At 37.0% G+C, this 24087-nt stretch overlaps 1 protein-coding gene across 1 annotated transcript in view; it reads right to left on the bottom strand.

The window, feature by feature from the left end:
• LOC128606240 (SH3 and multiple ankyrin repeat domains protein 2-like) overlaps positions 1-24087 on the bottom strand; it is a 165904-nt gene that overhangs the window by 83743 nt on the left and 58074 nt on the right. Inside the window, exons 3-10 of the mRNA XM_053622277.1 lie at positions 22918-23121; positions 20901-20972; positions 19529-19637; positions 15634-15785; positions 10506-10673; positions 5126-5242; positions 4959-5036; positions 4113-4179 (exon numbers count right to left, since the gene is read on the bottom strand). Of these exons, the coding sequence (XP_053478252.1) occupies positions 4113-4179; positions 4959-5036; positions 5126-5242; positions 10506-10673; positions 15634-15785; positions 19529-19637; positions 20901-20972; positions 22918-23121 (967 nt within the window). The remainder of the gene's footprint in view (positions 1-4112; positions 4180-4958; positions 5037-5125; positions 5243-10505; positions 10674-15633; positions 15786-19528; positions 19638-20900; positions 20973-22917; positions 23122-24087) is intronic.

Below are 24087 nucleotides of genomic sequence, written 5' to 3'. Positions count from 1 at the left end.
TATATATATATATATATATATATATATATATATATATATATATGTATATATATATATATATATATATATATAGTGTGGAGCTCATGGTGCAATTAACAACAACAACAACAACAACAATCCAGTGAGCAGAAGTTCTGAAGGTGGTAATGCCTTGCTGATGAGAGTAGTCATAAGAAAATGGTCAGCTAGTCTGGTTTCAGTTTCAGACAGGAAGGTTAAGGTAACTCAAACAACCACTCTTTACAACCGTGTTGAGCAGACAACCAAGCACAGGAATCTGAGGCCACAGTGGGCACAGGTGCACCAGAACTGGACAAGTGAAGATTAGATGACTTCAATGCAAATCTAAAGAAACAACTTCAGACACTATATTCGTCTAGGCTGAATGACTACATGTGATTGGGTACAGTAAAGAGGAATTGTGTAAATTTGACCCTTTAAAGCCAAGAGTGATCTGTAAATGGTTACAGTTAATACTTTATTTAAATGAAAATTAATACTAAGATTTGGTCTGTGTGCAGGAACAGAATTACAACATTTGACACATTACACAATTCCCATCATTCTTCCATATAAGTAAAAACAGTGTCTACTTATCGACTGCAAGCAGTAGAGATGATACATTACATACATTAAGAGTAGCATACTAATTGAGTAAGCATCGGGTGCTTGACATTACAGGACTATAAGAGCAGACAGCAGAGGTGGCAATAGGTAAAGGCTAAAAGCCAATGAGAATAAGCTAAGAGAAAGACCCACTGTAGGTCACAAGTATAGAGAACAGAATGATACAGTGACTGATGTTGTAATGTTGTTAAAAGTGTTAAAGCATTCCCTTACCTTCCTTCTTTAAGGCACACAGAAAAGATTTCATTTTTACTCCACTAGCTTTCACTGACCGATATATTCTCCAGAAATAGTCAGAATATGATGTTTCCTCAATTAGGAAATGAAAAATAAAACAGCAGTAGAAAGTGTGAGAGTGAGAGACAGTGATCACAGATCATGATTTGTCTAGAGCTGGCAATAAACTGGAAAAGATTCACACTGGACCCTCCACCCTGCCCCCAACTCTCTCGCTCTCTCTCTCTCTCTCTCTCTCTCTCTCTCTCTCTCTCTCAATGACTCTGACCATCGCTTCTCACTTCTCACTCATCCATTCACATGGATTCTTTCAGCATGTGTGCATTACTGTGTTTCATCTTTCTTTCATTCTTCCTTTCCTTTTCCTCCTCTCTTTTAATTTTTTAATCTCTCAGTATCAATCTTTCTGAGTTATACAGTATATCTCTCGTATCTCTCGTACCAAATCATTTACTTTCGGCTTAATTTTTTTAAATAATGATTTATTAGTGTGATTGTCTTTATACACAATAGCATATAACAATTATAAAAGCAGTGCTGAAGGTAACTGTGAGATCAAAGCAGAGGCTATTTGCACCCAGGTGAGAATAGAATTATATACCAACTGCACACAATCACATTGCCAATCCCACTCTTTATCACACCAGTCTGGGACTGGTTTACACTATAGTAAGCTTAAAGCTAGTTAGCTTGCTAATGACTGTGGCTACTGGATTAGACAATACAATAGCCTAACAGTAGCTAGCATGATACTGAACTACTGCTAGTTGTTTACACAATTTAATAACCTGATGTTATCTAGCTTGCTTTTAATTACACAATATGTAGACTAACATTAGCTTCCTTGTTAGCAAACTTGGCTAATATTCTGTAGCTGGAGAGGTAACATTATCTAAGCTTACTACTTAACAGTCAACATTAGCATAAAGGCATAAGGAGCTGGTCATCTTAACTAATGTTGCTAAATACGGACATAATGAGACACATTACAGTTCCATACAGGAATTTCTCACATAGCTAAACTTGTGAGTTAATTGTGGCTCAAAGTTAAATAATAGATTCTTCAGTAATAAAGATCACTTTAAATGATCAGGTTAGTTTTTAATAAATTATTAAATAAAACCAGCTCCTGGTACAGCACTCAGATTTATGCATAATCACAAATAAAACCTCACTGCACCTGTTCTTTCACATGTACGATGATTTTAATTTGCATTGTGTCATGAATCATGTGGAACAGTTTAGATGACCTATGTGAACATCTACTGAAAAACAAACCCCCTCCATATTAATCTACAGTAGTAAAGGGAACATTTCATTTTTGGCTGAACTATACTTTTAATGCTTACTAATAGCCTGGATCATTCAAAATGGCATATGGTATATTCTATTAAAAGAGTAACATGCAGGAACTCCTAAAACACATTATTCATTAAGTATTTTTTTTTAATTAATAAGAATACACCTCAGCCAGTTAGAGGTTTAATGAACGAGTTTCTTCAGTGAATTAAAAACAGCTACGGGATTTTAAGAAATAACATTTCAACAAAACATTGTAGTAATCCTTGAACGCACCTTTTTCTGTGCAGCACGAGGAACCCATGCCGATTACCGTACATTCCCAGATCAAACAAGGAAATAGGGTAATAAATAGGAAAGAAGGGAGCAAAGGGGATAAAGGAGGAGTAAATGGACAGTTCGGATGCATCTGGAGTTCCTGATGTCCGATTTTGTGTCCATGATGCTGCCTGATCAGAATGTAAACCTCTTAAACTGCAGCTTGTCTCATTCCGCCTGCTGGACAGCTGTGAAGCTCGGATTAACTGTGCCTTATTTCTTTCTTTCTTTTACATCCATCCATCCATCCATCCATCCATTCATCTATCTATCTATCTATCTATCTATCTATCTATCTATCTATCTATCTATCTATCCATCCATCCATCCATCCATCCATCAATCTGTCTGTCTCTGTCTGTCTGTCTGTCTATCTATCTATCACACTTGGAATAAATAATACAACAATAGATCCTCTTCTTCCTCTCTCTCTCTCTCTCTCTCTCTCTCTCTCTCTCTCTCTCAGTTAGTGTCACCTGGTGGATTTCAGAAGTTCTAAGATAAATAAGAACAGTAATTCAATAACACACACACACACATACACACACACATACTCAGACATACTTACTTTCATTCTTTCACCCTTAAATTGCATAGAAATATAAATCGTGTACCTTTCAGAATTATTGCCGGCCTTCGTAAAAATGAGCAAAAAACAAAAATATATCGAAAAATTAACTTGGGCAGTAATTGATACTTTGAGCCCAAGCGTACAGAGACATTATATTGTTTTATTTAAACTTTTTACTTTTATTTTGACTTTCAACATTGGTTTCAAACTTCTCAACAGCCTTAAAGTTAATATTTTGTGATGTCTGCCTTGGAGAGGATAATGGCACTGAATCTCTTCCTTGTAGAAGGATCTTGGTTCACCCCTCCATCAATTGTGATCCTTTATATTCTTTCATTCGTGCTTGTGGACTTTCCTCCTCAATACAGACCACAGGATTTCTGCCATTTCCTTGCCGATGATTTTTGACGGGATTATTGATTATTACTTAATGTCATAATAATTTTATTTATTCTAGCCTGCTATAGTGTTGGTTATTGTTCTCACTTTGAATCTGTTTTTTTGAATTTTTTTTTTTTAATGTATGTATTTCTGTCATTTCTGATTATTGTTAGTTTTCCATCTGTTTCTGTTGATTGCCTTCAAGGTTTGAGAGATAGTCTTGTACTGTGTTCATGCTGGGCCCTTAATTCAGTTCCGTTTATTGTGACTTTAATTATTGTTTTAATAAATCCCCCAGAAAAGTGAATCTCTGTCTTGTTACATTTATATCTTTTCTTGTTGCACATACAATACCATAAAATAGTTAATGTACATAATGTATATAATAGTGTGTGACCAGTGACGCGTCATTTGTTTTTGCACGTGTTGAGTTTGACAAAAATTTGACTCTCAGTGTCAGAATCATTTCACAATCTGTAAATGAGTGTATTAATGCTGAAGACTGAGACTTCATCACAAAAAAGCAGTATTGTAAGTTTACATCACTGCGATCAATTATTTAAAAATTATATTCAAATACAGTAAGTATAAGGTCTTTCACAATTTGTGTGTGTGTGTGTGTGTGTGCGTGTGTGTGTGTGTGTGTGTGTGTGTGTGTGCCTGTGTGTAAGACTCTCACCTACGTCACTCTCTCTGTGGTTCTTGATCAGCTCAGCAAGCTCAAAATTTCCTGCGATGATGGCCACCTGACACACAGTATTTTAGCAGAGTTCATTGAGGTTCAAGAATTCAGAAAAGAAACAAGGGAATTTCAACAGAAACAAATGCCTTCATCTGGAAAATTCCATACTGTGTGCACCCAGAACACACAATTCATACAATATATTTTCTGTTTGGGCTGGGTTTGAATGTGTGTGTGTGTGTGTGTGTGTGTGTGTGTGTGTGTGTGTGTTATCATACAACATTAGGGACAGTATTCTATAGTAAACAACATGGAAGAGGATGAAACTTTTAGTGCGTTCACCATGCATTCATTGTCTTTTGCATTAAATCTTGGTTTTTAATGTATTATTATATTGTTATTATTATTTTAAAATATTATACTTTATATAATATTTGTAATTTATTATTACAGTTATTTATGCATCCATCCATTTTCCATACCACTTGTCCTACACAGGACATGAGACTGAGCCTGGGTTATTCCTTATTATTTTTGCTTTGTTGCATGAATATGATGTTAAATCCTTAATGTACTGTAAGTGCAGATGAGCAGAGTGTAACTAGGTGTGTGTACTCACACAGCTCACCACATTTCAGTAAAAGTGCAGCAGAAACCTTCCCTTTTGCTGCTCCATCTCTAATATAAAACTCTTTAATGGGTGATTTTTTTTGTCCATTACTCTTATTCTTAGACTTATTTTAGTCTGAGTGGCTTTATACATACCAGCCCAGGAACGAAATACATCTTTACACTTTCTACAGGAACAGGAAGTGAAAAACAGATAACAGGAAATAGACCAACCTGAAATGGAGTTTGGCTATTGTAGTTCTTCACCTCTTTATCAGCTCCCCGAACAAGCAGCACACGAGCACATTTATCCTGGAGGAACACATAAAAGGGTAAAATATAATGGAAGAAATGTAAGCGAGTTCCTTACTTTCGATAGTAAAAAAACAGCCACCACACACCTGGTTGTAGAGAGCACAAATGTGCATCGCCGTGTTTCCCGATGCATTCTGGGCGCTCATATCAGCTCCATAAAACAGGAGATGCTCAAGATGCTGGACATGACCGTGTCGACAAGCCTGCATGCACACACACACACACACACACACACACACACACACACACACACACAGAGTTCAACATTTACAGATCATATCATACAGTGACAAGATTTTAAGCCTTGCCACAGACTTGCCACTTTATCAGGTGCACATAATATACAGGTGCATCTCAAAAAATTTGAATATCGTGGAAAAGTTAATTTTTCCCATAATTTAATTAAAAAAGTGGAACTTTCATATATTCTAGATTCATTTCACATAAAGTGAAATATGTCAAGCCTTTTTTGTTTGAATATTGATGATTACGGCTTATAGCTCATGGAAAGAAATAATCCAGTATCTCAAAATATTAGATTAAAGAATTTATAATACAGAAATGTCGACCTTCTGAAAGGTATGTTAATTTATGCACTCAATACTTGGTCTGGACTGCTTTTGTGGCTTGGAGGCAATCAGCCTGTGGCACTGCTGAGGTGTTCTGGAAGCTCAGGTTGCTTTGATAGCAGCCTTCAGCTCGTCTGTATTGTTGTGTCTGGTGTCTCTCATAGATTCTCTATGGGGTTCAGGTCAAGCGTGTTGGCTGGCCAATCAAGCAAAGTAATACCATGGTCAGCAAACCAGTTACTAGTAGTTTTGGCACTGCAGGCAGGTGCCAAGTCCTGCTGGAAAATGAAATCAGCATCTCCATAAAGCTTGTCAGCAGATGGAAGCATGAAGTACTCTAAAAGCTCCTGGTAGACTCTCGACTTGAGAAAACACAGTGGACCAACACCAGCAGATGACATGGCACCCAAAATCATCACCTACTGTGGAAACTTCACACTGGACTTCAAACTTCAAGCAACTTGGATTCTGTTCCTCTCCACTCTTCCTCCAGACTCTGGGACCTTGATTTCCAAATGAAATGCAAAATTTACTTTCATCTTCCCCATGATTGAGGTTGTGTACTGAACCAGACTGAGAGATTAAAGGCTCAGGAAACCTTTGCAGGTGTTGTGAGTTAATTAGCTGATTAGAGCTCTTCTCAGGTCGACATTTCTGTATTATAAATTCTGTATTCTAATATTTTGAGCTACTGGATTTTTGATTCCCATGAGCTGTAAGATGAAATCATCAAGATTAAAACAAAAAAAGACCTGAAATATTTCACTTTATTTGTAATGAATCTAACATATATGAAAGTTTCACTTTCTGAATTAAATTATGGAAAAAAACTAACTTTTCCACGGTATTCAATTTTTTGAGATGCACCTGTAAATACTACCATGTCAGTGTCACTGCTGTGGTAAGAATGATCCATCACCCAAATATCTTTTCAGTGGTGGTCTACTGATAGTCCTGTTCATACACAGCTGCAGTAAATGGTTGCTGAGTGACCTACATTTTACTTATACAAAATAAAATGGCCAGCAAATGTCTGCAATATACACGAGGTCACAAAATCATGGCCACCAGATGGCAGCATGACTTTGTAAAATATTAAACTATATCTCCATTTATTACTCTGACATGTTGTCAGTTCCAGATTATGGGCAAATTCATCAGCTGTCCAATAAAAGGTGTGACATTTATCAGCTCAGACAGATTCATCTGGGTGCTGATATATATGTTATTGTATTTTATACCACAGTGTGGTTGAATTCTCAAATATAATTGGTCAGAAGGTGTAAATAGTTTGTGTATAACAGCACAGTTCAGACAGTATTTCTGGCTGTAACATGAACGGTAGGGTTATATTAATGTGCTCGTTTTTAATACATTATTGTTTCTATAGTAACTGCTCATCTACAGGGACTTGTATGGTGGATGGGTCATATCATCTAAGACTAAGACTAATAATAAACAGATTTTTTAAAAAACAAGGTAAATGTATAATTGTTTATGCAGTGACTTTTCTGGTGACATTTATTTAACATTTGTGGAAGGAGTCTCAGTTGTAAGTGCTTTGTAACAGAGAGAGAGAGAGAGAGAGAGAGAGAGAGAGGATTTTGAGGGGATGAATGTTTATCACAGCTATAACATAAGTGAGAACAAGAACGTTTCTCTCGGACAAGGCATGGCGTGTTGCTCATTAATAAATAAAAAATTGTAATTGTCCAATCGCTGTGGTATAAGCAGAATTAACACACCCTAGACTATGTTGTTATACAAAAATAATATGTCTGCTGCAGTACATTTGTACACTGACAAGGCAGCAGTGTTAGAATAGTAAATCTCTAAATGTCAGGCTGGATTTACTGTAAGACTCAAGCACTCCACCCACAGATCGTCTGACACATAGCTTCCCAAAACTATTAAAACTGTGTCAGTTATATTTGCCGCTTTTATTGGTCCATTGTGATATGAATTCATAGGGGTGCCAATAATTGTTTCACACCTATATTTAACAAAGATATATTGGATAAACCTGTGTTTTGTTTGCAATTGTTTGATATACATGAGAGCAGAGTATTTTTGTGAATCGTTTGAACAATGGATCGAAAGGTTAAACAATAAAGACATTTTTTCACAGCCTTCTTTGCTCATATTTACCAAGGGTGCCAATATTAGTGGAGGGCACTGTACATGAGACTGAGACTGGGTTATTCCTTAAGTGCAGATGAACAGAGTGTAACTAGGTGTGTGTACTCACACAGCTCACCACATTTCAGTAAAAGTGCAGTAGAAACCTTCCTCTTTGCTACTCCATCTTTAATATAAAAATCTTTAATGGGTGAATTTTTGTCCATTGCGCTTGGGCTTATTTTACTCTGAGTGAGCAAATGATAGCAAGTGATAGCAATGAGCGTTTAAGAGAGCTAGACTGTCTCAGAAAGTTTTGCGAGGTTTAGAGTATCCTAGATCTGTAAACATTAGACTCAGTTACTGTATAAATGTGGTCTGTAAGAAGTACAGTAAACCATGCTGCTTCCAGGTTGTATTTGCAACGTTTTTACAACCGTCTCCCCCAACAAATCATACAAAAACAAATAGTCTGTGACTGGTCATTTGCAGTGTCTGTGAAGTGGCCACTTTCAGGGTTCTTGGCAACATACAGTATAGTGATAATAACTGCCAGACTGTCCAATCATAGCTAGAGGTCTCACTTACAAAATTGGTCTGGATATGACTATTTACTGAGCTCTCTCTCTCTCTCTCTCTCTCTCTCTCTCTCACACACACACACACACACACACACACACACACACACACATGTGCCAATAGACACAATAGGAAGGAAATCAAACAGATATGTGATATGACTGACATCTCACACGGAAAGGTTATCAGCTTCAAGGCATCAACATTTAGTGAATATAAAGGTTCAGACACACACACACACACACACACACACACACACACACACACACACACACACACACACACACTCAACACCTTAGCTTTCCAATACTGGCATTCTGGCATCATTCACACACAACAATGTCTTTCTCAAATTAAGAAACTGTTATTTACAATTGAAAACAATAGTCATGTAATAATATTTCATCAGCTTTACTTTAATTTGTGGGTTTGTTACATTCAAGAAAGAACAGGTAAGTTAGCTGAACATGCTATCAGAATATTCTATACTATTCTATACTATTCTTGGAGTGCTTTTGGGGTCCTTTCAGAAGGGCATTTCATTACAACTAATGTAGGATTTTCCAGGAAATTATTATTTTAGTAACAATGAAGAATGATCATTTAAGAATGATGAAAAACATGTGCAATAAATATTCAAGTTAGAATTCTTTTTTATTAATTTGATGGAGACCCCAGGAGATAAATCCTTCCCTGTGCACAGACTGCTGTCTTCATGGGCTATATGGAGTTGCAGTTCTATAAATAAAAGCATTTCTATTGTTTGTCCAGAAATATGGCACAAATATGGTTTTATTTTGGAGCTCAGTAAAGCAGTAATTAGTTCAGGCTACTGGAGTAAACCACTCCACAAACAAATAATGCATCTCCAGTTCATATGATTTTAGTGAACTGGATCTTTGTTCCATGAGCAGGGTTGCCAGGTATAATATCTGTGTATAGATGGACATTGCAAATCAGAAATGTGCACCACTGTCAACTTGTTTCTCCATAAAATAGACTGAGAAAAAAAAGAAAAGACAAACGTGTCTACTTTTTTAATATATCTTAACATTTTTGGGTGCCCGGTGGTTTAGTGGTTAGCACGTTCGACTATTTAGTTATTCAACTCATTCTACATTTAGTTGGGAAATGCCAGACCTGTCTCCAACTGTTAAGTGGAATATGCCTGTGTCTAAAATCCCTAATATAGAGATCAACTAATACTTCACTGGAGCAAACAAATTTGACTGATGAGCCACTCAATAAATCTCATCTCAATAAAGAGTTAGATGTGCCTTTAATACAAGTTTACTTTACAATTACTTGGTGTTACTTAGCTGCAAATTGCTGTGAGCGTCAAAATCAGTAATTATATTGTCAGTTATGCTGATGAAGGTATGACTGACAACAAGTGGAATGAAAGTGACTCATAATCAGTTTTACCACTACCACTAGGTTACTGCATATGCATGCTCAAGAGTGTGCGTAAACATCCTCACGCACATGAAGAACTTGATAAATCATATCCTATTCACATTTGCTTTCTAGAAGTGTGAACCTTTGGTTTTATTTACTAACATGGTATTTTAATCAATCTCAGTGGAACTGTCATAAAAGTATTTTATGGCAGTGTTAATATGACAAGACTGGTTGATATTAGATCATGCTTTAAATGATTAAATGGCACATTTGGAGCCATCACTGTGCTTACTTCTATCAATCACCCAAAATGCACGCTTGAGTTGCACTTGCTAATATAATTATATGGACATTCTGTAATTTTATTTATCATATTTTCTCCACCCCACCACACCCTTGAGACTTGAGACTTGACTTTTCTTTGCCCTGCAGTGCTGCAGTGTTCAGCTTTATTGCATGCAGTAATCAGGGTTAATGTGCTCTGGCAGAGAGAAGATTGACCCTAAACGAATTAACTTTCTAAAATAAGATACCTAGCAAAGTGATGAGAAAATGCTTTTGTTTCATTGCTTGCCTTTGTGTGGTGTGGTTCTTTTTGTGTGGTTTTAATAACCTTTATGCTTTAGAAAATATTTTGGCCCCTTACAAGCACTACACTTCACACATACATATTAGTAAAGTAGGACTGAAAATATAATCTGAGAGACTGATAAAAAACAATAAATAAATAAATAAAAAAGAATAAAAACAGTTCTTATTATTGGACTCTGATTACACTATACTAGAGGTCAAAGGTCACCTGATGAACTTCATGCCAGCCGTTCTCATCCTGGCAGGTGATGCTGGCATGCTCGTGAAGAAGGAGCTCGCAGCAGCCTGAGTCGCCACCCACCATGGCTGTGTGATACAGTGCCGACAAACCACGACTGTCCTTATAATCTGGGGATGCCCCCAACTCCAGCAGAGTCTGATGAGAAAGTAATACTGTGTTAACACTTGCATTATTTTAGGGAATCTTTTTTATACCACAATCACACCTCCATCTTTCTCTGGCTATGCTTGAAATGCATATTCTGCATACTAATCATACATGTATGTGAACAACATGAATACTTATAATATGGCAAAGATACACAAATTATGTACTAATGCATTCCAAAATGCAACCTAGTCATAATATGTAAAAGGAAAGCTTTAGTGGGCTCAAAACTTGATTAAAAAAAAACGAATTAAACTTTAATTATAAAGTGAAGCAAGGTGTAAAAATAAGTAATATAATTATATATATATATATATATATATATATATATATATATATATATATATATAAGCGATAAAGATACAGAGCAGTACAGAAAAAATCTTGAAGTGATCTGTTTTGCCGTTTTAAGGCTGAATACAGAGTACATGACTGTGTAACAAGGTCATGAGGCTGTCAATTAAACTAAAGACAAAACATTTCAAACAAATAACTCACTTAAGCTTAGATTTGGTTTCATTTATTTACTTCAGATGACCATGGATATACTAAAACCAGCAAGAGAGAGGATGAAGACAGGTCAGATGACAAGTAAGTAGATATAATAGTGGACATTAAAAATTCAGGAGATATGTAGTAGGCCTGGGAATAATATTGTTGGAGATTAAATTTGATTCATTATTAAGATTCCTAATCAGTTATCAGCAATAATAACATTGCCAGCAAAGCTATGTTTTGGTTTCAAAATACATTGTCACACTTAATGTTGTTAATGCCTATAAGCATTGTTCTTTAAAAATAAGAAGTTTGTGTGTGCTCATATTGCCCACAACTGAGAGTAAGAATTCTGCCACTGTGTAAAGAATAGAGTTATAATGTAATAAGTTTTAAATGTTGCAGGAAATGGAAAAATACATAGGTAGATAATTTATTTGTCCTCAAAGAGGAAATTTGTTTCCACCGTGGATGTGTAGAACAACATAAACACGACAACACCATACATGTTAACCAGCAAAACAATCACAAACATAGAGGGGAGAAGGGGACAAAAAAAAACATCAGGATCATACAACAAATGCCAGAGCATAAGAAGGCATCACAATGTCTGATTACCTATGTGTTTAACACTCATATTGCCATAGGAACAAAACTCCTACCATAGCTAGCCTTTCTGCACATAGGCAGTCTATACCTGCGGCCAGAATTAAGGGGGTTGAAATGTTTATAAAGTGGGTGGTCTGGATCATTTAACATTTTCTGTGCCTTCCGGAACGTATATGAAATGACAGTCTGATAAATTAAGGTGGGAATACCAATAGTTTTTCTCACTAAATTAGTTATCTTTAAGAGTTTGTTCTTATTGGTAACTGGAAGAAACAAATGGCACCATACATGAGAATCAGCTCAATAATACTTTGATACAGAAGAAGAAGCAGTCTAGGCTGAACAGACAGATGTTTAAGTTTATGAATAACTGTCAGTCTCTGTTGACAGCATTTGTAAATACCTAGAGAGTGATGATTGAAGTTGAGATGTTTATCCAATGTAATGTCCAGATATCTGAAATGCTCCACCCTTTCAACCATCTCTCCATTAATGATAATACTGGAAGGATGGGTCAGTGTTTTGGAAGAGCTAAAAACCAGTTCCTTATTCTTTTCGATATTAAGATGGAGAAAGTTATCATCACACCATGTACTAAAATGTGCTATGGAGCGTTGATAATCCAAAAAAAGAATCCATCCATCCATCCATCCATCTTCTATACCGCTTATACTTCTCAGGGTCATGGGGAAACCTGGAGCCTATCCCAGGGAGCATTGGGCATAAGGAGGGGTACACACTGGACAGGGTGCCAATCCATTGCAGGGCACAATCACATACACATTCACACAGCCATTCATACACCCATTCATACACTATGGACACTTTGGAAACGCCAATCCGCCTACCATGCATGTCTTTGGACTTGGGGAGGAAACCGGAGTACCCAGAGGAAACCCCCGCAGCATGGGGAGAACATGCAAACTCTGCACAGACGGGGCCATCGAACCGTGAGTGGACCATGACAGTCATTTTTTATAGAGAATACAAAGGAGTGGACTAAGTACACATCCCTGAGGGGGCCAGTGTTGAAAAAAATAATGGGCGATAATGCATTGTCCACTTTTACCACATGTGGTCTATTACAAAGGAAATTATAAATCCAGTGTACTAGTGGTGATGGAACTTGCAGACACTGTCGTTTCTTGATTACCTGATGATGCTGAATTGAGTTAAAGGCAGAGCTAAAGTCAATGAAAAGAAGCCTGGCATAATTTCCAGGAATATCCAGGTGTTGAAGTAGACAGTGCAAGAGACAAGCCACTGCATCCTCTGTACCTCTCTTCCACTTATATGCAAATTGGAGGCAATCTAAAAAGGGTGAAACATATGGAAGCATAATGTTTTGAACCATTTTCTCAAAGCATTTCATTAGGATCAAAGATAATGATGCCAGCCTGTAGTGATTTAACTCTTTTGGATGAGTTTTTTGGGAATAGGAATAACAATTGATGTTTTCCATGTGACCGGTATTGTTGAAGCACAAAGTGATCGAAGGAAAAGAAAATGAAGAATGGGGGTTAATTTCAGAGTGCAGTTTTTCAAGACCTGACCTGGAATTCCATCTGGCCCAGGAGCCTTATTCAGTTTGCATCTAATAACCTGGAAATAGACATCCTGCTTAGTTAGAAGCGACTTATAATCCAGTTCTTGAGAAGGCAAAGAATCCAAAAAGCTATCACACTCTGCTGAAAAATTAGAGGTATCAAAATGGGCATAGAAATGATTAAGATTATCAACAAAGGTGGTGGGATCTGGTACAGAAACAGTCTGTTTAACTGCTTGTCCAGCAAGAGACCTGACTCACTGAAAAGCCTGTTTGGTGTTTATATTTGCAGAGTCCTGATCCAATTTGTTTTTATACTTATTTTTAGCCTTAAAGATTTCAGTTTTAATGTCCTGATGTATAATTTTGAGACCAGCAAAGTCCTTCCGCTTAAAGGCAAGTTTTCTTGAAAGAGAAAACTTAAAGACAACTTAAAGGCAAGAGATTTTATCAATGAGTTGATCCATGGTTTTGAATTTGGGTATGTTCTGATAGTCTTTACCGGTATCAAGGAATCCATACAGAATTTAATGTAATCAGTAATAACTGAAATCTGTTCGTCAAGCTCTCCCTCAAAGACTTCCCAGTCTGTACCCGCAAAGCAGCCTTGAAGGCATGCAATAGCATCCTCCGACCATTGAGGGACGCTGTGTATTACCGGCTTGCATTGTTTCAGCTGTTGTTTGTAAACAGGAAATAAAATGGATAACATTATTATCCGCTAATCCTAGCGGTGGGTTTTATTTAATCTTGTTGGTACATCTACATATTGATTGAAGGCTGGCAATGAGTAATCAAGCTGACAGCTGTTGAAATCACCAAGAAGTAGTACTGGAGCATCCGGGTATTTGCTGAGCATAGTCTGTGTATTATATACTATCTGGTCAGCCATTGCCTTGACATTAGCTCTTTGTGGAACATAAACATAGCTAAGCACAACATTCGAGATCTCCCTGGGGAGGTAAAAGGCACGGGCGGACAGGGTGAGCAGCTCCAGGTCCAGATTACAAGTCTTCCCGTGTACGTTCATGTTAGTACACCACCGCGAGTTGATATACATACACACACCACCTCCCTGCTCTTTACCCGAATTACTGATTCTGTCAGCCTGGAAGATATCAAAACCTTGGTATCCAGGACAGACTCATCCAGCTAGGACTCTGTCAAAGCGAAAACACATGCCTACCTGAACGATACATCCATGAGACATTTCGCATGCAACAAGTCCCTTTTGTTTTAAAATGAATGAACATTTGAAAGGATGATTTAGGGTAGTGGAGGTTTAAAAGGACACCTTCTGAGTCTGCAACGCACCCCTCCTTGCCTTCCTCTTTTCCTCTTTAAGGCAGATGTTAATGTTATATCAAGTGAAGTGACGATAGATTGGTTCAGTTGGCAGTGGATAGAGTTACGAAGGAGTAGAAGTTCATCCCATGAATAGGCGAGTCCATGCCCCTCTCTGACATAATTTAATTGAATACTCCAAACAGTGCAGTCACTAACCATCCATGTAATTATAAACATAATCTAAATCCAACCTGTCCAATTTCCCATGATATTTCAGTCGTAGATAAACAACAAAGAAATAAACAAACAAACAAACAAACAAACAAACAAACAAACGCACGCACACACAAAAAATGCGGCTTTTAGTAACCACTGGACGTTTTCTAAGCTGGCAATTCAGCCACTTAAGTTCAAAACATATACAGTATCATCAGAGAAATGGGATCGTTATCCAAATTCACACTTGCTTAACTTGATTTTCTAGTCAGCATTTCTCAAATTACTTGGATACACTTCCTTGCCTCTATTTTGGAAAAAACTGCCTGGTGATTCCAACTGTCTGAGCATAGGTATTACATAGCAATTACATAGGTAATTCTGAGGTCTGAATACTATATTTTGATATTCACTCCTTCTAACTCAACTCCAAAAACAGCAAAGTGTGAACAAGGTAAATATCTTGATATTGTTATTCAGTGTCTTTGCTCTGTTAGTCACTTGATGTAGGAGAGAAAACTTATTTATGTTAATTGTGCCATCTGTGCTAGTAAGGTTTTCTGTGCATCTTTAACCACAAAAACCTTGGTTCTGTAAAAATACAAAAATGAAACAGTATTGGCTACACTATAAGTGAATTACAGTGGCAGGGAGTCACATGACTGTATAATATACCAAATGAATATTTTTTCACATTGCATACTACTACAAGGAATAGGAAAGATACTGTATATAATGATGGTGTATACAGTATACACAGTATCCATTCTGAACACAGTCTCTGCCCTTCCATACCATTAGTGTGTACTTGTTGTTAGCGCGAGCTGCTCGGTGTAAGGCTGTCATGCCATCTTTAGCTCTGAAGTCCAGATGAGCTCCTCCATTCTTTAGCACTTTAATGATATCAGCCATGTTCTCCAAGTGAGCAGCAGACGTCAGGGGCGTCTCTGTGCAGGAATCACACACACACACACACACCCCTGAATTCAAATGATTAAACAGAGGAACTTTAATATTTGCTTCAAGACTCTTAAGTAGGTAACAAAATACAGTCATGTGAAAAAAATAAGCCATAACCCATGGAAATAGTTGGCCATGGATATATCTGGACAAGCAAACATTTGATCCACTTTGAAACAGTGCCTATTAATAAAGTTGATACACTCTATCAAATAACACATAAAATTGACATTTTGTAGTAATTTTCACAATCTAAATGAACAAAAAACATAATTTAAAAAAAAAGTAAGTATGGAAAAAGTAAGTACACCCTTACATTTATCACACCTTCAACTCCATACAATTAGAATCAGGTGTTCAAGACTGGGTGCCAATGATTAGAACCTGCTTAGGGAGTGCAGGTGGAACCTGTCTTATTTATACCCCTCTCATATATAGTGTCTGGTGTTCCCTTTGTTATTGAAGTGTGTGGTGTCATCATGCCAAAATATAAAGAGTTCTTTAAGGCCTTCAGAAATAATGTTGTGGATGCCTATGAGTCTGACAAGGGATTTAAAAAGATTATTTGAAATACATCATTCCTCTGTAAGGAAAGTAATCTACAAATGTTACAGATTTCAAATGACTGTCAATTAGTCCAGGACTGGCCATGCCAGCAAATTCAGCCCAAGAGCAGATCATCTGGTCTAAAAAGAAGTCTCCAAGAAGCTAGAAGTCTTGTTGGTGTCAACTGGTCTCAATGGTGTCAAAGTGCATGCTTCTACAATCTGAAAGAGATTGCACAAATTTGACCTGCATGGGAGGAATGCTTTGAAAAAGCCTTTGCAAGACTACAGTTTGACAATGAGCATATAGACACAGACCAGCCCTTTTGGAATAATGTGCTCTGGACAGACAATTCAAAGATAGTTGTTTGGCTACAGCAGGTGTCCCCAACATGTCGCTCGTGAGCTACCAGTAGCTTGTGGCCTGATTGTAGGTAGCACGTGAAGACATTCTGGCAAACCTTTCCCATTTCATCCAATCAGAGTGGGCTATACCACTTCCTATCCCACCCCCTCCACTGAAAATGTAGTATTATTTGACATTGGTCATCATGCCAATGTTTCAATCAAGCACGTCATCATTCTCATATTATGTTATAGTATTAGCTAGAAAATTTTGTTTGCTTCAGGATGAGTGAAGACAGTGTTCCACCAAACAAAAGGAAGAAAACATACTATTTCCATGAGGAATGGGAGAGTGAATTTTTCTTCACCAATGTAAGCGGAAGATGTGTGTGCCTAATTTGCAGCGCTAGCGTTGTTCTCGAAAAAACGATGCAATATTGAGCACCATTTTACTCAAGTTCATGGTAACTTTACACGGGACTTTCCTGTGGGTAGCGGGCTACGAACTGAAAAAGTGAAGCAGCTGAAAGCAACATTACAAAAACAACAATCTTTATTCACCAAACCGATAAAGACAGGAAATGCTGTAACAGAGGCATCATTTAAAGTGGCGCTGATCTTGGCAAAACAAAAGAAGCCGTTCATTGATGGCGCCATGATGAAGGAAGCGATGACTGCAATGGCCGAAACTTTGTTCAGGGACCACAAAAGCAAAACAGAAATTATGTCCGCTGTCACTGATGTCCAGCTCAGTGCCAACACACTGGCAATGAGAGTTTCCTTGCTTTCTTCAGATGCGAGGAGACAGTTAGAACAGGACATGCAAAGGTGTAAATGGTTTTCATTTCAATGTGATGAATCGGTGGACTTGAGTGATACAGCCTAGTTGGCTGTTTTTTAAAAGTCATACACTAGACAGTAGAGAACACAGTGTATAGTGTAAGTGATTTGGGACACAACTTTAGTATTTACTCTCAGAAGCGTGTTTACAGAAGAGAAGTAAAGTAGTGAGTAAACGTGCCCCATGCCAACGATTGAGATTGACAATGATTTTCATAATCGATTGTTATCAATTTTATCGATTATTTGTTGCAGCTGTAAACCTGTGTTTTGTTTGCAATTGTTTGATATCCATGAGAGCATTTTTGTGAATTTTATGAACAAAAGATCAAAAGGTTAAACCATAAAGACAATTTTTCACAGCCTTCTTTGCTCATATTTACCAAGGGTGCCAATATTACTGGAGGGCACTGTAGGTGGCCTTTGTCAATAAATATCCATATTCTATTTTCACTCTGACAGAAAAGAACAATCTTCAGAAGCCTCAGTATGATGAATCAGAGGAGAAAGTAACTTTAATCTGAAAATCCTCAATGCAACAGAAAGCGAATATTGTGGCTTTGATTAGCATTATCATCACATTAGAGATCATCACATATTACTGAAATTAGTTAGCTACATACAACACATCCATTTCTAGTGTAACTGGGGACTGAAGGTCACAAATGAATGACTTGGTAGCACTTGTGGCTCATCTGAAATGAATGAAGCAGAAGTTGAGGCTGTGTAACTCACAGGCTCATCCTACTTATAGCTCCTTGACTTGTTATCCTGATGTTGACATACAAAGACTCTACCAGTCTTGGTTCGCCCAACTGACCTGCACCGGGGCTCCATGGCGTGTGTCCTGTCTAATGGATATGTGCCTGCTGGTGATGGTTGTGTTTTCACCAGACAAAGAAATGTGTCATATGTACACTGGCAAGCACCCTACTGGAGAACACCCTACAGGCTTCTGGCATTTGAGTACACTATATCTACCTTGTAAGGAGGGCCCTATATAACACCAGCTGGTGTACAAACTAAACTTCTGGCAATGTCCCCCCACTTTTACACAATCCAAGATCTCACTGTTTTCAAAAGCCAAGAAAATCAGTACTCTGTCACAAGAAGCTCAGTCCTTTTTGGGCAAAGATGACATTGATCAGTAGACAAAAGAGAGGGTTCTGCTTTCTTGCACCAAAGAAACATGTCAGTTTCCATCGAAACTTGAGAAATTTTAACTAGTTCCTGAAGACCCTTCCATGCTATGAGTAAAAGATATTGTTCAAAGTATGCAGCCACAGGATTGGTTCACATCCGTCGACCTGCGCAAAGCTAGAAAGGCCACACTAGTGGCAGACACTATCCAGGTATTATACACCGTCCCTGGCTATTAGAAGGGGTGAAATTAAATGCTACTTACATTAGTAACTGTGGTTCTGTGAATGCCATATATAAGCTATATATAGTTCATTACAATTTAAAACCTGGGCTGGTTTGACAAAAAGGTTCAAAGAAATAATTGTTGTATGACAGTAGTATTTCTTGTAAATGCTGCATAATACATTACTACTTGACCTTAATGGAATATCTCAGTATGTGTGTGCACATGTACAAGGGGTTATTCATGTGTTATACACCACCAGTGGTGGTTATACAGGGTTCACAGAACCACAGCATACCCAATTAGCATTCAACCTACAGGAATCTAGTAAATTCTCAACAATTTTAATCAAGTGTACTTAGAATTAACTGTTACTAAAGTAACAGAGGTGTATTCGATCAAGCACAATAATACAATTGTGATTTGCCTTGCGGATAGTACTACTTGTCAAATCCATGCTGTTATAGAAAAGCAATCAATACCCTCTGACCCATCAGAATAGAAAATTCAATACTGCCATTGTGTAGCAGAATTATCATTAAAGACCTGCTGTAGTGAATAAAATAATACTCTATATTCTGTGTGTGTGTGTGTGTGTGTGTGTGTGTGTGTTTGAAGGTGGAAGGGGGTGTACCTCCTGTTTCTGAATCGTGGTAGTTTGGGTCAAGTCCTTTATCCAACATTTTAGAGATTTTCTCTGACTGGTGATTTTGGATGTAATCCATAAACTTCCTCAGATTGGCCTAATGAAGGAGAGAGAGAGAGAGAGAGAGAGAGAGAGAGAGAGAGAGAGAGAGAGAGACTTTCCCTGTATTTTTCGGGCCAGTTATAAATAGGTAACAGAACAGCTCCCCATACACATTTAAAAAAAACAGTGAGAAAGAAGTGAAGTGAAGGGAAGCAGATGAAGGTCACATATGATGCATGTGATCACATAATATCAGTGGGAATCACTTGGAGATTGCAGTGATGGAGTAATTTGTATATATTGTAAATAAACGATAAAGTTATGTTTGATTATTTGCATTCATTCCTGAAAGTTTTTTTTTTAATATAAATTTTATAAATTTTGCTGGCAATGACATGTTAGAACAATACTGTATACAGTTTTCCCTGTGTGCTGTAAGAGAGTTTTTTTTAATGGTGTAGTGGTTTCGTTGTGCTAGTTACAGTAAATAGCATAGGGATTTGCTTGATCTTGAAATTTTACTTTACCTTGACCCACATTTCCCTTTATACAGTTTATAAACAAGACTGAAAGTTGGTGTTTTGGTCAAAGCAAGACATAATCTGCCAACAGCAAACAAAAGATGTTTTGTCTTTTTTGTTTACACAGTTAAAACAATTAATTATACAGCTTGATTGAAGGAAGTATTAACAATCCCTGCAACGTTTTCTAGTACCACTGATACATGGTCAAAAAGTTGATTTATAGCCCAGGGAGATAGTAAATGTGAATAGTGAAGCCTATTTTTAAACCAGAAGCCACATGCTACGTATGGCAAGCCAGGAACCACACCATGATGGTTTTCAGTTCACACTGTGACTCACAAGCATCATCTAGATAAAACATGGAGCAATAGTTTATATTCTTTTTATGGGTCAGTAATTACAATGTGCAAATATCTGCAAACTGCAAGCTGGGAGATATAAATATAACATAAAACATATTTTCCCACTGCATATGACTATATAAAATGTATTAGCCCAAAAAGATCTTCACTCCTATGCCCAGTGGCAGGTCACACTTCCATTTGGAAGAATGGAATTATGACCAACTGCTTGGACTCCCACTGCTGCAGTATGAGTACAAATTGAAATATAGACCTTTTGACAATTGGCCTAGACTGCAACATAGCATCATTATGGTATTATGCAATCTTTTGAACTAGACACCACTAGCATGCTGTTTGTGGCAAGTGGCAAAAATAGTTTTGCTGAATTGCAGGAATGGCTCCTGGTGTAAAATAGTCTTAAAGTGCCATGAAGCATGTATGCTAACTTACCTTGGTATGTAATTTGGCAATTTGCTTCTCATCTACACTGGGTTGTTTGTATACTCTGCTTTTATACCGAAACTGTAAAAGAAACCAGAGAACATTACAGTTGTGTTGAAGGTATTAAGATCCAGTCCATCTGTCAATCTGTGCACACACTATAGCTACCCTAGTAGTTTGGTAGCTGCAGGGCTCTATATTAGGGCCTTTTGCTGGTGGAAGTATAATTTAAATGCAGACAGATGATAGAAAACACATTTGAATTATATCAGCCGGCTAGTTATTTCTTATTATATAATGATAATGATTCTTTATTGGTCACATATACATATGCACAGTGAAATTCTTTTCTTCACATACCCCAGCATGTTAGAAAGTTGGGGTCAGAGCACAGGGTCAGCCATGATACAGCGCCCCTGGAGCAGACAGGGTTAAGGGCCTTGCTCAAGGGCCCAAGAGTGGCAGCTTGGCATTGCTGGGGCTTGAACCATTGTTGGGGCTTCAACAATTAGTATCCCAGAGCCTTAACCACCAAGCCACACTGCCCCATATAACAGTTTTTACTGATTTTAAGTAAATCCCTGCATTGTTTACAGCAAAAAAAAAAAAAAAGTTCATGTAAAATTGCTACATCAGGAAGTAACACTAACAAAATTATTAAAATATCCCACCCCACCCCTTTCCCTCCTCTCATCCAGTAGCGTTCCTTACATGAGCAGTATGGTATTATTAGGATATTATTTTAAGTCTCAAATGTGTCACAACCCATTTTAAGTTGCAAAGGCTGTTCCAGTCTGGGCCAGTGATGTAAAGCACTTTAAACGTATAGCTATCTGTAAGTATACAACAATTGCTCTACAGTCTGTAAGTATATACTGCCCCACATACTCTATACTTCCAGGTAAGTATTGTTTTTTTTTCTTTCATTATTTAATAAACTTCCACTGATTACAGTACTGTGCAAAAGTTTTAGGCACATGCAAAGAAATGCTGTGGAGCAAAGATGACTTAAAAATAATGAAATTAAATGTTTCTCCATTAAAAAAAAATGCAGTAAAGAACAGTAAACAGTGGTAAATGAAACAAAGTCAATATTAAAAATAAATAAATAAAAGTAGTAGTCTCCGATACAATTTGTTTAGTTTTATAATGAAATTAGCTGGTAAGTTTTATTGAGCATCTTGCAGAACCAATCACAGTTCTTCTGGAGACTTTGACTGTCACACTTGCGTCTAATATCTTCAGCAAAATCCAGCAGCCAGCATTATACTTTTTGTCTGAAAAGTGGTCTCTTATGTAATATGCTGCTTTCTTTAATAACATACAAACATTTTTCTGTAACATTTAATTTTGTGCTGGAAAACTAATGTTTGGGAATCTAAAATGTTTTTGTATTGACCTGATAATGTAGAAGTCATATAATAAAAAATCTATAACAAAGTTATTAACAAAATAGGGTGCCTAAAACTTTTGCACAGTACTGTATATCCACTTCAAATTTAATCAGAGATATGTTTAAAAAGATGAAATTGATAAGGAAACAAGTATTTGGACACCACAAATGGACAATATTGGTACTTTGTTGCAAAGCTGTTGTTGGGTGCAGTTCATTGCTTATTGTTTTCTGTGTAACTGCTGTTCCTGCTGCTTTCAGTTCATCCTGCAACTTTTTTGAGCATCTGCTGACATTTTCTTTTTAGCTTCCTTCCTCCTTAGGGTACATTGTGAAATCTTGCCTGGCACAGTTGTTGTTCTTGAGGAAGGTAGGAAGTTTTTATAATTATACCAGATGAAATTTATACAAGAACATTTTTCATCATTTAATTTTTTTAATTTAGCTTTTTAAACATATATTTGTTTATGCTTATGAATGCATGCTTTTTTCATTATCTGACATTATGTGCATAAATTTGAAGTGGATATATGCACTGGAAGTATATTAACTAAAAAACAAAAGTGTCCAAGTTTGCATACAGTAGTGTATATTGTACCATTATAAACAGAGACTGAGCTTTTCCCTTTTTACCTCCAGAGTTGGGATGCTTTTACTAGTTGGTTGTGGATATTCACTGAGCAGACGTTCTTCATCCAAGAACTTTCCATCTCGGCCATTATTTGCTGGCTGGAAGAGGCCATAATTCAGCACGTCCTTTAAGCTTTGACTCAAAGTACAAAGGATCTGCTGCTTCACCGCCCAGACCGTCAAGTCCACATCAAACCTCATACATTTCTGTTTGGGAAGATAAAACTGTCATTTCAATTTCCTGTCATTATCATTTCAGAAGCTACTAAACTCAGAGCCTGGAAGAAAAACCATGAAAAACTCCATACAAACAGTAATCCAAGGATCAAATCAGGTACCATGGGACTGTGAGACAGCAATGCTACCCACTGTGCCACCCAGTATTTTATAATCAATACAAAAAAAAAAAGGCAAAAAAAAAAATTGCATAATGTATGATTATATTTCTTAGCTTAGCAATGTTTTTGAAATAAATTAAGGCTCTCCTTGTACTATTACCTAAATGAGCTTCAACTGAGAAACGAGACTGTAGTCAATAATAAAAAAAAGGACTTTCCCTGCTGCACATAGAGGAGTTCAGAGTTACTTCATAATCACTTTACTTCTATCTTATAAGTATCAAATGTCTTAATTAAGCTGGTAACTGTTATCTGGTTTTACTGAAACATTCAACTCATTCTCATTCAATAGAGATTTGATTGCTTCTGGCTGTTTAGGAAAATGTATAGTTGATAATTTAAGAAGAACAGAACTTCAATTCTGTTTTTTTTTTTATTATTATTTGTTATAAATAACAATTGCATGATCCTTGCCAAATTCTATAAACAAACAAATAACCTCAATATGTAGTTTGTTTGTTTTTTCACAAAAAAGGAAACCAGCATTCTGAAACCAGGTGGGAAGAAATAAGTATACCCTTCCTACTTCCACAACCGTTAAGAGAGTAATTAGCAGCTAGGTATAACAAATTAAATGCTCAAGATTATTTAATCATCAAGAAGTGTGACTGCCTCTATAAAAACAGAACTTTTGGCAGTTTGGTGTTCTGGAGCACTCAGGTGTGTATCTACATCATTCCAAAAAGAAAGGACATCAGTCATGACCTCAGAGAAGCAACTGTTGCTACTCATCAACCAGGGAAGGGTTATAAGGCCATCTCCAAAAATTTTTTAA

The sequence above is a fragment of the Ictalurus furcatus genome, chromosome 4 (assembly GCF_023375685.1).
Source record: "Ictalurus furcatus strain D&B chromosome 4, Billie_1.0, whole genome shotgun sequence".
In the NCBI taxonomy this organism is placed as follows: Eukaryota; Metazoa; Chordata; class Actinopteri; order Siluriformes; family Ictaluridae; genus Ictalurus; species Ictalurus furcatus.
Note: the sequence above shows the minus strand (reverse complement) of the source record. Positions and strands in the feature narration are given on the sequence as shown.